Source organism: Dendrobates tinctorius, unplaced genomic scaffold (genome assembly GCF_039654945.1).
Source record: "Dendrobates tinctorius isolate UK_male_01 unplaced genomic scaffold, ASM3965494v1 ptg000120l, whole genome shotgun sequence".
NCBI classification, from domain to species: Eukaryota; Metazoa; Chordata; class Amphibia; order Anura; family Dendrobatidae; genus Dendrobates; species Dendrobates tinctorius.
Window position 1 is genome coordinate 28,919,906 of NW_027361788.1, and position 14,746 is coordinate 28,934,651.

The 14,746-nt window shown below is 52.5% G+C and overlaps 1 protein-coding gene across 5 annotated transcripts in view; it reads right to left on the minus strand.

Annotated features, from left to right (window-relative positions):
• Positions 1 to 14,746, minus strand: part of NUP188 (nucleoporin 188) — a 115,114-nt gene that overhangs the window by 72,663 nt on the left and 27,705 nt on the right. For all 5 annotated transcript variants that reach the window (XM_073541002.1, XM_073541001.1, XM_073541004.1 and 2 more), the window contains 6 exons: positions 11,971 to 12,126; positions 11,761 to 11,887; positions 11,594 to 11,681; positions 11,447 to 11,514; positions 11,131 to 11,242; positions 10,922 to 11,042 (listed from right to left, as the gene is read on the minus strand). In XM_073541002.1, the coding sequence (XP_073397103.1) occupies positions 10,922 to 11,042; positions 11,131 to 11,242; positions 11,447 to 11,514; positions 11,594 to 11,681; positions 11,761 to 11,887; positions 11,971 to 12,126 (672 nt within the window). The remainder of the gene's footprint in view (positions 1 to 10,921; positions 11,043 to 11,130; positions 11,243 to 11,446; positions 11,515 to 11,593; positions 11,682 to 11,760; positions 11,888 to 11,970; positions 12,127 to 14,746) is intronic.

Below are 14,746 nucleotides of genomic sequence, written 5' to 3' on the forward strand. Positions count from 1 at the left end.
AGAATGGTGACTGGTCTGCAAACCCTGTCTTATGAGGAAAGGTTGCAGGATTTGGGAATGTTTAGTTTGCAAAAGAGAAGACTGAGAGGAGACTTAATAGCTGTCTACAAATATCTAAAGGGCTGTCACATTGTAGAAGGATCATCTTTATTCCCATTAGCACAAGGAAAGATTAGAAGCAATGGGATGAAACTGAATGGGAAGTGACACAGATTAGATATTAGAAAAAACTTTTTGACAGTTAGAGTGATCAATGAGTGGAACAGGCTGCCACGAGAAGTGGTGAGTTCTCCTTCAATGGAAGTCTTCAAATAGAGGCTGGACAGACATCTGACTGGGATGATTTAGCGAATCCTGCTTTGAGCAGGGGGTTGGACGAGATGGCCCAGGAGGTCCCTTCCAACTCTACGATTCTATGATTCTATATCCGCCATCCCATAGTCCCGTGCCCATATACCAGTCATACATATCCTCCATCCCATAGTCCAGTGCCCATATACCCATCACACATCCTCCATCCCATAGTCCCGTGCCCATATACCCGTCATACATATCCTCCGTCCCATAGTCCAGTGCCCATATACCCATCACACATCCTCCATCCCACAGTCAACCATTATGACATCATAATGAGCAGCAGGGTTTGCAACCTATGACTACATCAGCGTCGCCATGGCAACCATTATGACATCATAATGAGGGGCGGGGCTTGATACGCACACACTGTTTCCCCATTATGTAGATAGGGGCATTATGACATCATAATGAGGGGCAGGGCTTGACACGCACACACTTTTTCCCCATTATGTAGATAGGGGCAAAATTGTTTGGTAAATTGGAACGCGCGGGGTTAAAATTTCGCCTCACAACATAGCCTAGGACGCTCTCGGGGTCCAGACGTGTGACTGTGCCAAATTTTGTGGCTGTAGCTGCGACGGTGCTGATGACAATCCCAGACATACACACACATACACACTTTGAGCTTTATATATTAGAGATTATATATATATATATATATATATATATATATATATATATATATATATATATATATATATATATATATATATATATATACACATACATACATACACATACACACATACCGTATATACTCGTGTATAAGCCGAGATTTTCATCCCATTTTTTCGGGCTGAAAGTCCCCCTCTCGGCTTATATGAGTCATATACCGGAGGGGGGTCGGCGAGGGAGGAAGATCGGGGGTATCAGATCATACTCACCCTCTGCAGCCCCCCTGCTTGCTCCATGTTCTCGGTGCTGCTGGGCTCTTCCTGCTTCAGCGGTCACGTGGTACCGCTCATTAAACTCATGAATATGCACATATTTATGACTTTAATGAGCGGTACCACGTGCCCGCTGAAGCAGGAAGAGCACAGCAGCACCGAGAACATGGAACAAGCAGGGGGGCTGCGCTGCAGAGACCTGCGCCAGGAGGGGGTGAGTATGAACGGGGGAGCCATATTCACCTGTCTCCGTTCCAGAGCCAGCAACGCTGATGAGCAGCGGGAGGTGAGTATACAGTTTTGTTTTTTGTTTATATGTAACGGAGGCAGCGGCAGCAACATGATGGGCCACTCACTGTGCAGCCTCATCTGGGGCCACACACTGTGCAGCCTCATCTGGGGCCACACACTGTGCAGCCTCATCTGGGGCCACACACTGTGCAGCCTCATCTGGGGCCACACACTGTGCAGCCTCATCTGGGGCCACACACTGTGCAGCCTCATCTGGGGCCACACACTGTGCAGCCTCATCTGGGGCCACACACTGTGCAGCCTCATCTGGGGCCACACACTGTGCAGCCTCATCTGGGGCCACACACTGTGCAGCCTCATCTGGGGCCACACACTGTGCAGCCTCATCTGGGGCCACACACTGTGCAGCCTCATCTGGGGCCACACACTGTGCAGCCTCATCTGGGGCCACACACTGTGCAGCCTCATCTGGGGCCACACACTGTGCAGCCTCATCTGGGGCCACACACTGTGCAGCCTCATCTGGGGCCACACACTGTGCAGCCTCATCTGGGGCCACACACTGTGCAGCCTCATCTGGGGCCACACACTGTGCAGCCTCATCTGGGGCCACACACTGTGCAGCCTCATCTGGGGCCACACACTGTGCAGCCTCATCTGGGGCCACACACTGTGCAGCCTCATCTGGGGCCACACACTGTGCAGCCTCATCTGGGGCCACACACTGTGCAGCCTCATCTGGGGCCACACACTGTGCAGCCTCATCTGGGGCCACACACTGTGCAGCCTCATCTGGGGCCACACACTGTGCAGCCTCATCTGGGGCCACACACTGTGCAGCCTCATCTGGGGCCACACACTGTGCAGCCTCATCTGGGGCCACACACTGTGCAGCCTCATCTGGGGCCACACACTGTGCAGCCTCATCTGGGGCCACACACTGTGCAGCATCATCTGGGGCCACACACTGTGCAGCATCATCTGGGGCCACACACTGTGCAGCATCATCTGGGGCCACACACTGTGCAGCATTATCTGGGGCCACACACTGTGCAGCATTATCTGGGGCCACACACTGTGCAGCATTATCTGGGGCCACACACTGTGCAGCATTATCTGGGGCCACACACTGTGCAGCATTAACTGGGGCCACTCACTGTGCACCCTAGGCTTATACGCGTGTCAATAAGTTTTCCCAGTTTTTTGTGACAAAATTAGGGGGGTCTGCTTAAACACGGGTCGGCTTATACACGAGTATATATGGTATATACTGTATATATCACCTTGCAGACCTTACCCTGGTCCTGTAGCCCCAAGTGAGCGGCCCTCTGTAGAAGGTAGTATAGGAGCCGTGGAGGATGTCACCATGTGCTGTGGACCCCCTGATGCACGTGCAGAGCGCTGCCGGCGGGAAAGATGGTCACTGAAGAACCAGGAAGTCTCTCCGTGTGCGAGACGCGGTAAGGAGAAGAGGGCTAAGAGAGTGCTGATATCGCCTGGATTGTGGCTAGTGAGGGAAAATGGCCGCCAAGATTCACAAGGGGAAGTCTCGCCGGGTGCGAGACGCGACAAGAGGAAGGCGGATCTGGCGCCACTATTTTAAAAAAGTGGGTGGGGCACCACCGCAACATCATGCCCAGGGGCTGGAGCTTCTGCGGAGAAAGGTTCAAGTCGGGACCTACATTTTTAGAGCAGGCCGATGCACTCGGGGGAAAGGGGGGACGTGGAGAAAATACCTCGCCACTGGTGCGTCCCGGTCTGGAGACCGCCGCAGCGCAGGACCCGGATTGTGAGAAGCGCTCCTACCTCAGATCAGCTGCCTTATGGACGGTGCAGGGAACCCTGAATTCACCATCCCTTTAACAGGGAGGTGGAGAGATACCGTCCACCCTCCATTCATCGCCACTGTTCAGTCAGTGGTGATGCAGTGGGGGCCGCGCGGACACCATAAGAGCCTCTGTACATCCAAGGGGTTCAAACATCAGGTATCCAGGAGCCGCGGCTCTTGGATACACCCGATATTTACATTAGAAACCAGCGTCGCTGATCTCTCGCTGCCACATGCAGCGATGCGTGCTGGCCAGCGGGAGGCCAGCGGGAGACCAGCGATCAAAAAACGTCCCAGGCCAATCGAGAACGATCAGCGATACCCGGCAGGGGGGCCGGTCGCTGATCCCCGTCACACACAGTGATCTCGCTGGCGAGATGGCTGTGGCGTCACAAAACCAGCGATCTCACTGTGTGTGACGGGGCTTTTATCCTCCTTCTCCTCCCGCTTCCTCAAACTCTATGTGGACAAATCAGAACTGATCATCTTTCCCCCATCTCACAGATCTTCCTTACCCGACCTATCTATAACAATTGACGACATCACGCTTTCCCCCGTACCGGAGGTCTGCTGCCTCGGAGTAACCCTTGACTCTGCCCTGTCCTTCAAACCGCACATCCAAGCTCTCTCTACCTCCTGTCGCCTCCAGCTCAAAAATATTTCCAGAATCCGTCCCTTCTTCAACCTACTAACATGCTTGTGCATGCCCTCATCATCTCCCGCCTAGACTACTGCAACATCCTTTTCTGTGGCCTCCCTGCCAACATCCTCACATCTCTGCAGTCCATCCTTAACGCTGCAGCCCGACTAATTCAGCTCTCTCCTCGCTACTCACCTCTGCAAATCTCCCATTCCCTCAGCGAATCCAATTCAAATTACTAATACTGACCTACAAAGCCATCTATAACCTCCTCCATATATCTCTGAACTAATCTCCCGATATCTTCCCTCACGTAGTCTCCGGTCCTCCCAAGACCTCCTCCTCTCCTCCACAGTTATTCGCTCCTCACCCAACCGCCTCCAAGACTTCTCCCGAATAGCCCCCATCCTCTGGAATTCTTTGCCCCAACACACCGACTATCAACCACACTCGGATCCTTCAGAGGGAACATGAAAACCCATCTCTTCAGGAAAGCTTACTGCCTGCAATGATCCCCGCTGCCTCCTCACCACTACTGTAGCTACCGCCTCACCATCACTGGAGCTGCTCCAACCCCCCACAACCTACTGTCTCCTTCCCCACCATCTTGTAGAATGTAAGCCCGAAAGAGCAGGGCCCTCTCCCCTCTATATCAGTTTGTGATTGTTAGTTTACTGTAAGTGATATCTGCAATTTGTATGTAACCCCTTCTCATGTACAGCACCATGGAACAAATGGTGCTTTCTCGTTCGCCTTATTGGGGGACACAGAGACCATGGGTGTATGCTGCTGCCACTAGGAGGCTGACACTATGCACAAAAAAAGGTTAGCTCCTCCTCCGCAGTGTACACCCCACCGACCGGCAGGGAATTCCTCTGTTTAGCCTAGTGTCAGTAGGAGGTGGACACGGGTCTTTCATTAGACCCATATCTACCTCGTTGTGCGTCGTTCCTTTTCAGGTTCCGGAGGGATACAGTGTGAAAAGTCACAGCTGTACTCCCACAAAGAGACTATGAGCACGGCGTGTACTGCCACCCCGTATCCTCATAGGTCTCTACAGCAGGACCAGGAGATCCGAACACGGATGTGTGTCAGGCGATCCAGATGGTCCTCGTCCCCCGTCTCCCACCCACTCGCCTACCAGAGCCTGTCGGTCGGATGAGGCGCGGATACTCTTCGTGAACGCTGGATGAAGGTACCTTTATTCATAGAGACGGATCAGGCAGGGTAAGTACGAGGCCCGGGTCCCATTCTCCTCGGCAGCTCCAGTGGCCACTGTGGCAGTGCTGCGACGCCTCCGCGCCGCCCCGCGCTTCCCGGCGGCCGCCGCATTTAATTCAGGTCCCGACTTATCGGTCTGTTCTGCCGCAACTTGCCCCCAGTGCATTTCTAGGGGGTTTTTTTTTCTCCCTTCCGGCCCCAGCGAGCCTCAGGAGCGGTCACCGCGGCAGTGCTGCGGGGCCTCCGCGCCGCGCTGACAGGCGGCCGCCTCATCTAATCCAGGCCCCGGCTTCATCTTGGGCCTTGTCCTGCGTCGCGGCCACGCCCCCCGCCTTCTTTCTCGGGCGGGCTTTCCTCCCGCCCGCTTTAAGCCTGCCCACCGCCTTCTCCCCTCACTCTAAGTCTCCCTGAGGCGGCGCTGTCTCCACCCACCCCAGTCTGGATAGGACGGCGCCATTTTTAGTATCGGCAGTTAGCCCTGCTCATCTTCTTCCTCGGTCTCTGCAGGGAAGCGCGCGCTTCCTGCTCTGTTCTCAGGCTGCTGCCATTTTCACAGCCTGTCAGCCGGACGCTGTCCTATCTGCCATGCCCCCTGCAAGCCCAGACGAGCTGTGCACCTTCATTTGCTGGAAGCTGCGACAGGACACCGGACCGTGAGTAGCTCTGCGACTGCAGACTGACACCCTCCTCTGCCTCCTGTCCCCCAACCTTCCGGCACTGCCTCTGTGACTGTCCGTCAGTATGTCTAATTCTAAGTCTGACCGCTCGCGTCCTCCTGCCTCCTCTTGCACCTTAGTTAAGTACTTTGCGTGCTCTTCTTGCAATCGCAAACTTCCCTCAGGTCAGTCCACTTCCTTCTGCCTGGATTGTAGCAACCCTATTCAGCCTGACGCCGCCCAGGAGCCATCTAGGGCCCCAGGCGAGAGTGAACCCCCCATGCCTGGCTGGGCCTCGTCTCTATCACAGTCAGTGGCAGACCTCACCAGGGTGTCTCAGACCCTAGTAGCCGTCCTGGATAAGTTGCCCCTGGACACCTCTACAGGGTCCAGCAGGCCTCAAGAGGTTCCATCTGAGTCGGCCAGCGTTAGTCGCAAAAGACCCAGGCAGGATCTCCAGCCGGATTCCTCTCCTCGCCCCATGTCACCACATAGTCCTTCTCGGCAGCCTCCCTCCCGGGCCTCCTCTCCCGTGTCAGGTGAAGCGCTCTCGGACAGATCATCTGAGGGGATCTTAGAGCTGGATTCGGACCAGGATGCGAACATGAGGGTTACTGTGCAGAACCTTATTGCAGCGATCCATCAGACCTTCGACATTGCTGACCCCCCTGCGAAATCCTCAGATCAGGAGGTTTCGTTCAGACGGGAGGAAACACCCTCCAGGGTATTCCCTTTACATTCCGAGTTTGGAAAGATTTTTACCAGGGAAAGAGGGGATCCGACCAGACGCTTTCAGCGAGGGAAGCGTCTCGGCGTTCTGTACCCGTTTGCTAAAGAGCTCACGGACAACTGGTCTGCTTCTCCCTCGGTCAATCCGCCCGTGTCCAGGCTAATAACACGGTTCTCCCGCTTTCAGGCGTGGCGTCTCTTAGGGATTCTAATGATAGGATCATAGAATCCCTAGCGAAGTCTGCCTTCGACGGCGGTATGCCCAATTTTTGCTTCATCTTGGGCAGCAAAAGCCATAGCCACTTGGGCAGAGGATCTTCGTCAGGGTATCCTAGAGAAAGCACAACCAGATCGATTGGTCGATCTTGCCAATCAGATTTCCCATGCGGGGGATTATCTGCTTTCTGCTTCTTTGGATGCCGCATCCTGCGCAGTCCAGGCGTCAAGTAACGTTGTGGCAAGCCGACGTACAATTTGGCTCAAGGCCTGGCAGGCGGACCTGTCTTCTAAAAAGTCTAGGGAGGGCGCCTCTTTGGATCCCAATTGGACCAAATTATTAAGGACGCCACCGGAGGCACGAGTTCTCTCCTGCCTCAGGCCAAACCTCGCAGACCCCCAACTGAGGCGTCAGTTTCGACCCTTTCAGGCTTACCGCCGTTTCAATGCGGCGGAGACCTCCTCCAACCAACAAAGACCGCAGGCACGCCAAGATAGGAAGAAAGTTTCCTTCAGACCCACTCCCTCCTGGCGCACCCACTCTTCGTGGGGCAGACCATCCACATCCGGATCGGGACGGCCCACATCAACATGACTATCCTCGGACTCCCGAGGGTCCCTCCCAATTGGTAGGTCGACTCCTGTTCTTCAAGGACGTCCGGCTGGCCTCGGTAGAAGACGCTTGGGTCAGGGAGGTTGTATCGTCAGGATACAAGATAGAGTTCGTCTCTCTTCCACGGGATCGTTTCTTCGAATCCCGTCCTCCAAAAGATCCAGCTTTGATCCCGGGTTTCTTTACGGCCATCGACTCTCTCCTCAGTTCCGGGGTTATTGTGCCCGTTCCCGAATCGGAGCGGTTTACAGGGTTTTATTCAAACCTGTTTGTCGTGCCGAAAAAAGACGGGGCAGTCTGACCCATCTTGGTTATCAAGCTGCTCAACAAGAGAGTTAGTCTTCGCCACTTCCGGATGGAGTCGGTTCGTTCGGTAATCGCTTCTATGGAGGAGCAGGAATTCATGTGTTCGATAGACATCCAAGATGCCTATCTACATGTTCCCATATTCTCCGGACATCAGAAGTTCCTGCGTTTTGCGGTTCGCCAGGAACATTACCAGTTCGTCGCGCTGCCCTTCGGTCTCGCCACCGGTCCCAGAGTCTTCACGAAGATCGTGGCTGCGTTGATGGCCTTGTTGAGGATCAGAGGTCTCGTTCTTTTTCCGTACCTCGACGATATTCTGATCAAAGCTCCCTCTTTCCAACAGGCACGCCTAAGTTTGACGATCGTCCTGGACACTCTTTCCGATTTCGGGTGGATCATCAACAGGAAAAAGTCCTGTCTGGTCCCTACTCAACGTCTTGTGTTTCTGGGCCTACTGTTCGACACTCGTCGGTCAAGGGTCTTTCTCCCACAAGAGAAGATTCTCTCCCTGCAGCAGGCTGTGCGATCGCTGCAGACCACACGATTTCCGTCCCTCCGAACAGCTATGAGGGTCCTGGGAAAAATGGTGGCGGCGATAGAGGCAGTTCCCTTTGCCCAATTTCACGCCAGACCTCTCCAACACGCCATTCTGTCGAGGTGGAACAGGTCGGCTCTGTCCCTGGATCGCCCTGTTCGTCTTTCATGCCGGATCAAGCGGTCTCTCAACTGGTGGTTGACGTCACCTCTCATCCTCTTGGGGAGGTCTTTTCTTCCTGTTCATTGGCAGATTGTAACAACGGATGCCAGCCTCCTCGGCTGGGGTGCAGTGTTCCGCAATCACACTGTTCAGAGTCGTTGGTCGACTCAAGAATCTGCTCTGCCGATCAACGTTCTAGAGATACGAGCGATCCATCTGGCTCTCGTCCACTGGGAGAGACTCCTCAGGGGCCTGCCTGTCCGGATTCAGACAGACAAGGCCACAGCGGTGGCATATGTCAACCGCCAAGGAGGGACACGGAGTGCCTCAGCCCTGGCAGAAGTGTCCAAGATCCTTCAGTGGGCAGAGATTTCAGTACCGACAATCTCCGCGGTACACATTCCCGGCGTAGACAACTGGGCCGCCGACTTTCTCAGCCGCGAGGGTCTCGCGGCAGGAGAGTGGTCCCTACATCCGGAGGTATTTCTTCAGCTCTGCAGTCGTTGGGGAACCCCGGACGTAGATCTGCTAGCTTCTCGCCTCAACAGGAAGGTCCCACAGTTTGTATCCAGAGCTCGAGATCCTCTCGCAGTGGGCGCCGACGCTCTGGCCATTCCTTGGTCACAGTTCGAGCTCCCCTACCTGTTTCCTCCCCTGCCTCTTCTTCCCAAGCTGTTGAAGAAGATCAAAGCAGAAGGAATTCCAGGCATTCTCATCGCCCCGAATTGGCCCAGAAGGTCTTGGTTCGCGGACGTTGTCAACCTTCTCGCGGACGCCCCCTGGAAGCTTCCAGACAGGGCAGATCTGCTGTCTCAAGGTCCGATTTGCCACCCCAATTCTCGGCCGCTCAATTTAACGGCCTGGCTGTTGAGACCGAGGTTTTGAAACGAGCAGGATTCTCCGGTCGAGTAATTCATACCATGATCCGAGCCAGGAAGCCATCATCTTCCAAAATTTACTACCGTACTTGGAAGGCCTATTTCACTTGGTGTGAGGCCAATAACATCGCGCCTATGTGCTTTTCGCTCCCTTCCGTTCTGGCGTTTCTTCAGGCAGGGCTGGATGCGGGGCTTGCACTCAGTTCCTTGAAGGGTCACGTTTCTGCACTCTCCATTTTATTTCAGAAGACTTTGGCCTCCCGCCCTCAGGTCAAAACCTTTATTCAGGGCGTGGCTCACACGGCTCCTCCGTATCGAGCGCCCGTGGATCCATGGGATCTTAATCTGGTTCTTGAGGTTCTGCAAGGTTCTCCCTTTGAACCTCTCAGAGAAGTCTCCCTTTCCCTTCTCTCCTGGAAGGTAGCCTTTCTGGTGGCCATCACCTCCATCCGGCGCGTGTCGGAATTGGCGGCTCTTTCTTGCCGCTCTCCTTTCCTGGTACTTCACCAGGACAAGGTAGTTCTGCGGCCTCCACCCTCTTTTCTTCCGAAGGTGGTGTCCTCCTTTCACCTCAATGAGGATATTGTTCTGCCGTCCTTCTGTCCGAGTCCAACTCATCCTCGGGAGCGGTCCCTGAACAAGCTGGATCTGGTCAGGGCGATGAGAGTCTATCTGTCTAGGACGTCTTCCTTGCGAAAGACAGATTCGCTTTTCGTCATTCCAGATGGGGCGCGGAAAGGTCAACCGGCTTCCAAAGCTACTATTGCTCGCTGGATCAGATCGGCAATTTTGGAGGCCTACCGGGTTAAGCATCGAGTGGCCCCTCCAGGGATCAGAGCGCACTCTACCCGGGCAGTGGGTGCTTCCTGGGCGGTACGCCACAGAGCCTCCGCGCTGCAGCTTTGCAAAGCTGCAACCTGGTCTTCGGTTCACACGTTTGTGAAATTCTACAGGGTCCACACCTACGCTTCGGCGGACGCCAGCCTAGGTAGAAGGATTCTGCAGGCAGCAGTGGTGAGTCCACTGGCCTGATGGAAGTTTGTTTCCCACCCCAGGGACTGCTTTGGGACGTCCCATGGTCTCTGTGTCCCCCAAAAAGGCGAACAAGAAAACAGGATTTTTGGGTTGCTTACCGTAAAATCTGTTTCTCGGAGCCTTCATTGGGGGACACAGCACCCTCCCATGTTCTACAACTCCTGTTCTTACTTTGGTTGATTGGTTACAGTTGAGTTGTTTGTTCTGTTTTCAATCTATTCTGTTTCTTCTCCTACTGCTTTCTCACTAACTGAGGAATTCCCTGCCGGTCGGTGGGGTGTACACTGCGGAGGAGGAGCTAACCTTTTTTTGTGCATAGTGTCAGCCTCCTAGTGGCAGCAGCATACACCCATGGTCTCTGTGTCCCCCCCAATGAAGGCTCCGAGAAACAGATTTTACGGTAAGCAACCCAAAAATCCTGTTTTATAAATAAATAATAACAACAACAACTGATCCTCAGACTCAGGTTGCCCAAACCACGGCAGCAGGAATCAGAGACCGACTTCACAATAGTGGTTTTTTTTTTGTTTTTTTTTTAAGAGTAAAACATGCCTTTATGCAGTCACGCAGCCAGGATTTAAAAAAAAAAAAGACTGGATCACATACCAAGGTTTTCTCTCACTCCATGAGAGTTGTAGCGCCACCTGTGGTAATTAGGAAGCATTTCTCGTAACACGAACAGAATGCAGGGCACGAGTCCCTGACTTTGCATACTGCCCAGCTGACCCTAGAAATAAATCAGAAAATTAAAACCTGAGATGTGTAAGACTTGAAAGAAGGAAAACAATTAGCACTGCTGTTCCACAAAGTCATACCTTCACTAATGTAGTAACAAGGCGGAGGAACGATATTGTGACGCTGTATTCCCCGTGCGACTGCTCAATCCCCAGCAGTGTCCCGTATCCTCCTGCATTCATATTTTCAGTGCTGTATCAAAAAAAAAAAAAAATATTGGAAAGTGCAAAATTACAGCAATGCTGCATGATGTACGAATTGGTCGCAGGTCTCCTGTACTGAACTGGACAGGTTCAGGAGACCTGTTGCCAGTCCATGAGTTGTGGAAGTGTGAAGTTGGCATAAATGGGAAGGCAAAGGTAACAACAGACCCCCTGAGGTCTCGTATAACAGAACCTGATAATGTGTCCTGATGAACTGGCAGCAAAGGGAAGAAATCCTGTGTGGTGCAAATCTGTCCAGACCTGGAATAGGATGAAACAAGGCGCTGAAAGATCCATTTCATTTTGCCTGATATTTACCAAGGACATAATCTGCCCTCACCTTTCCAGGCATCCGTGTGGCTAAAGCAGTCAGGCAGTTCACACAGGAGGCAATGAAATCCATTGGAGGGTTCATGACTGTTGTTAACCTGGTAAGAAAGTGTAATGACTACCCAAGTCTGGTTATATAACTCCCGCTGCAGCTTCACCTCCTTCCTGACCTCCTACCTCTGCAATAGCATGTAAATCCGAGAGGTGATGGGGAGAAGGTAATCCGCGATGGACAGGTCTGTGTTAATAACTTTGTGCCCAAGGTCAATGATGGGCTTTACTCTGTGACAGTGCAGGATAACGTCTGCGTAGAAGGAGAAGATGAGTATCTGCGAAAAGATATATGACTCAATGCCGCGGGATTAGACAAAGGGACGCGTTACTTACCAGCCGTGGACACCACGTGAAGAAGCATCTCAACCTCGCAGGTGAAGAGGGTCCAGCTACTGAACGAGTATTCCCAGCGCACAAAGAACCCACGTTCCTCAGACATCACTTGACCAACTGTCCCCTGAGGAATACGCAGATTGGTCTGGCCCAGCCCTAAAACAAAAATGAGAGGCCATAATGAGTGTCCTACCATGTGATGCAAGAACTAGAGAACCGTACACATGAACTAAATGGAAATATACAGTAGAACGCCCCCAACTAGGGAGAGTGGAGCTTTTAAGAGTCAGGCAACGGATTGACAACATACAAGAGCCAATGAGCGCATCTTTTACTGGGCTACAGACCCATACAAATGGCTTAATTTATGGGGGAGGAGGGGTCAAACTTGGAGGCAGATTTTCTTTTAGGGAGATGTATAAATCCACTGGCAACAAGGGCCCACTTGCAGTGGCTGAGAGCAACCAGAACTTAAAGGGGTCTTCCCTTTTTAGAAAACGTTAGGGTATAAACTCCGGTAATTATTAAATATTAAAAAAAAAAAAAAAAACCCTCTCAAACAAAACTAAAATGAGCAGAGAGAAATAGCGGAGAACTGGTGTGTCACCCAGGGAGGGTAAGTAATACTCCGTCTAATTTTTAGAACTACTGAAGATTGCACCTAAAAGTTCTGAAAGTGGACAAAGCTTTTAAAGAGGACCTTTTACGGGATTTAACATGATAAACCAGCCACATCATATATAGCGGCTGCAGAGCTGAATATATTTTATTTTTGTAATTTATCATCTCCATTGCGTAGCTTTAATCAAGGGGTCTGTCAGAGACACCGCACTACACTTGCTCATAGAGCCAGTGCACGTGTCCTGAGTACAGAAGCAGTGCTAAGAGTTACCTGGGGAGCAGGGCAGCAGAGGTGACAAAGCGTGCTTCAACTAATAGTGTCAGAGAAGCCAGAGAACTCAAGATTATGGCAAAGCAGAAGTCATGCACGGTACAGACCAGCGAGGTACAGGAGGGATAAACAGACGGGAGGTCAGACAAAGCAAAAGGTCATACACAAGATATCAGTACAGTACCAGGGAGGAGACAGAGCGGATAATCAGGGCCAAGCAGAGATCAAAACCAAACAGACATAGGAGGTACCAGGCAGAATCCAAAGCGATATCCAGGGAACAGACCGAGTCATACACAGAGAATCAAGCAACCAGAACACAGCACTAACACACTCAGGGGTCACCACACAATCCCAAGGGCAAGAGTATAACTGACAGGGATGGGAGCGTCCTGAGGCTATAAGAAGCCTCCCCCAGAACCAGGGAGAGGCCACAATCATAGCCCCAGGTGTGCAGGTAAGCCTGCATCGGGATCACAACCTTTAACCCCAGAAATGCCAGTCATCAGCACTGGTTCCAAACATTAACCCCACGTGTGCGAGTCAAACCCGCACTGAGATCATGACAGTACCCCTCTCTCAACGGGGGGCCTCTGGACCCCCAGGCTTGCCCGGGTACTTAGCATGGAAAGCCCGTACCAGGCGATCAGCATGCATCAACCAGGCCGGTACCCAGGACCTGTCCTCCGGTCCATACCCCTTCCAATGAACCAGGTACTGTACCGACCGCCGAACCAACCTGGAATCTACGATATGACCAACCTCGTACTCCACCTGCCCCTCGACCAAAACAGGAGAAGCACCAGACTCGGAGTCTCCCCGGACTGCTTCAAAAGGTTTCAGTAGAGATTTGTGGAAGACGTTAGGGATATTGAAAGAGGGTGGAAGGCACAGCCTATACGCCACTGGATTGATTTTTTCCACAATCTTGTACGGGCCAATGAATTTGGGTCCTAACTTGGCTGACGGAATCTTTAACTTAATGTTTCGCGTGGAGAGCCAAACTTTCTCTCCCACCCGAAACATGGGACCAGGTGTTCGTTTCCTGTCCGCGAAAAACTTATACCTGCCTTGAGACCTGGATATACGCCGCTGGACTTCTGCCCATGTATCTTTTAACCGCTGAACAGAGTCCTCAGCCCCGGGGCACCCCGAATCCAGACGAGAAAACTCACCAAAATGAGGACTGAACCCATAGTTAATCAAGAAAGGGGACCTACCAGTGGATTGACTCACCCGACTATTGAAGGCAAATTCAGCCAACAGCAGTGCATCGCACCAGTCACTCTGTCTAGCAGAGGTTAGACACCTGAGGATCTGTTCCAGGGACTGGTTAGTGCGTTCCGTCTGCCCATTGCTCTCAGGATGGTATGCAGACGAAAAGAACAGAGACATACCTAATTTTTTGCAGAAAGCATGCCAAAACTTAGCCACAAACTGCACACCACGATCAGACACCACATTCAGGGGTACCCCATGCAACCGGATCACATGCTGCACAAACAACCTGGACAACGTCTCAGCTGACGGTAGTGCGGACAGGGGTACGAAATGAGCCTGCTTAGAAAACCTGTCCACCACTACCCATACCACCGTATTACCCTTAGATGGAGGGAGATTGGTAACAAAATCCATGGATAAGTGAGTCCATGGCCTTTCGGGCACTGCCAAGGGTATCAGCTCCCCTGCCGGCCGGCTATGAGAGCTTTTAGAACGAGCGCAGACTCCACAACCAGCAATGAATTTTTTTATGTCCGAACCAAGGGTAGGCCACCAAAAGATCCTAGCCACCGCCAGACGTGTGGCTGAAATACCAGGGTGAGCACTCAGCTTGGATTCATGGAACTCCTGCAAGAGTTTCAGGCGAAGTTGCTCTGGGACAAA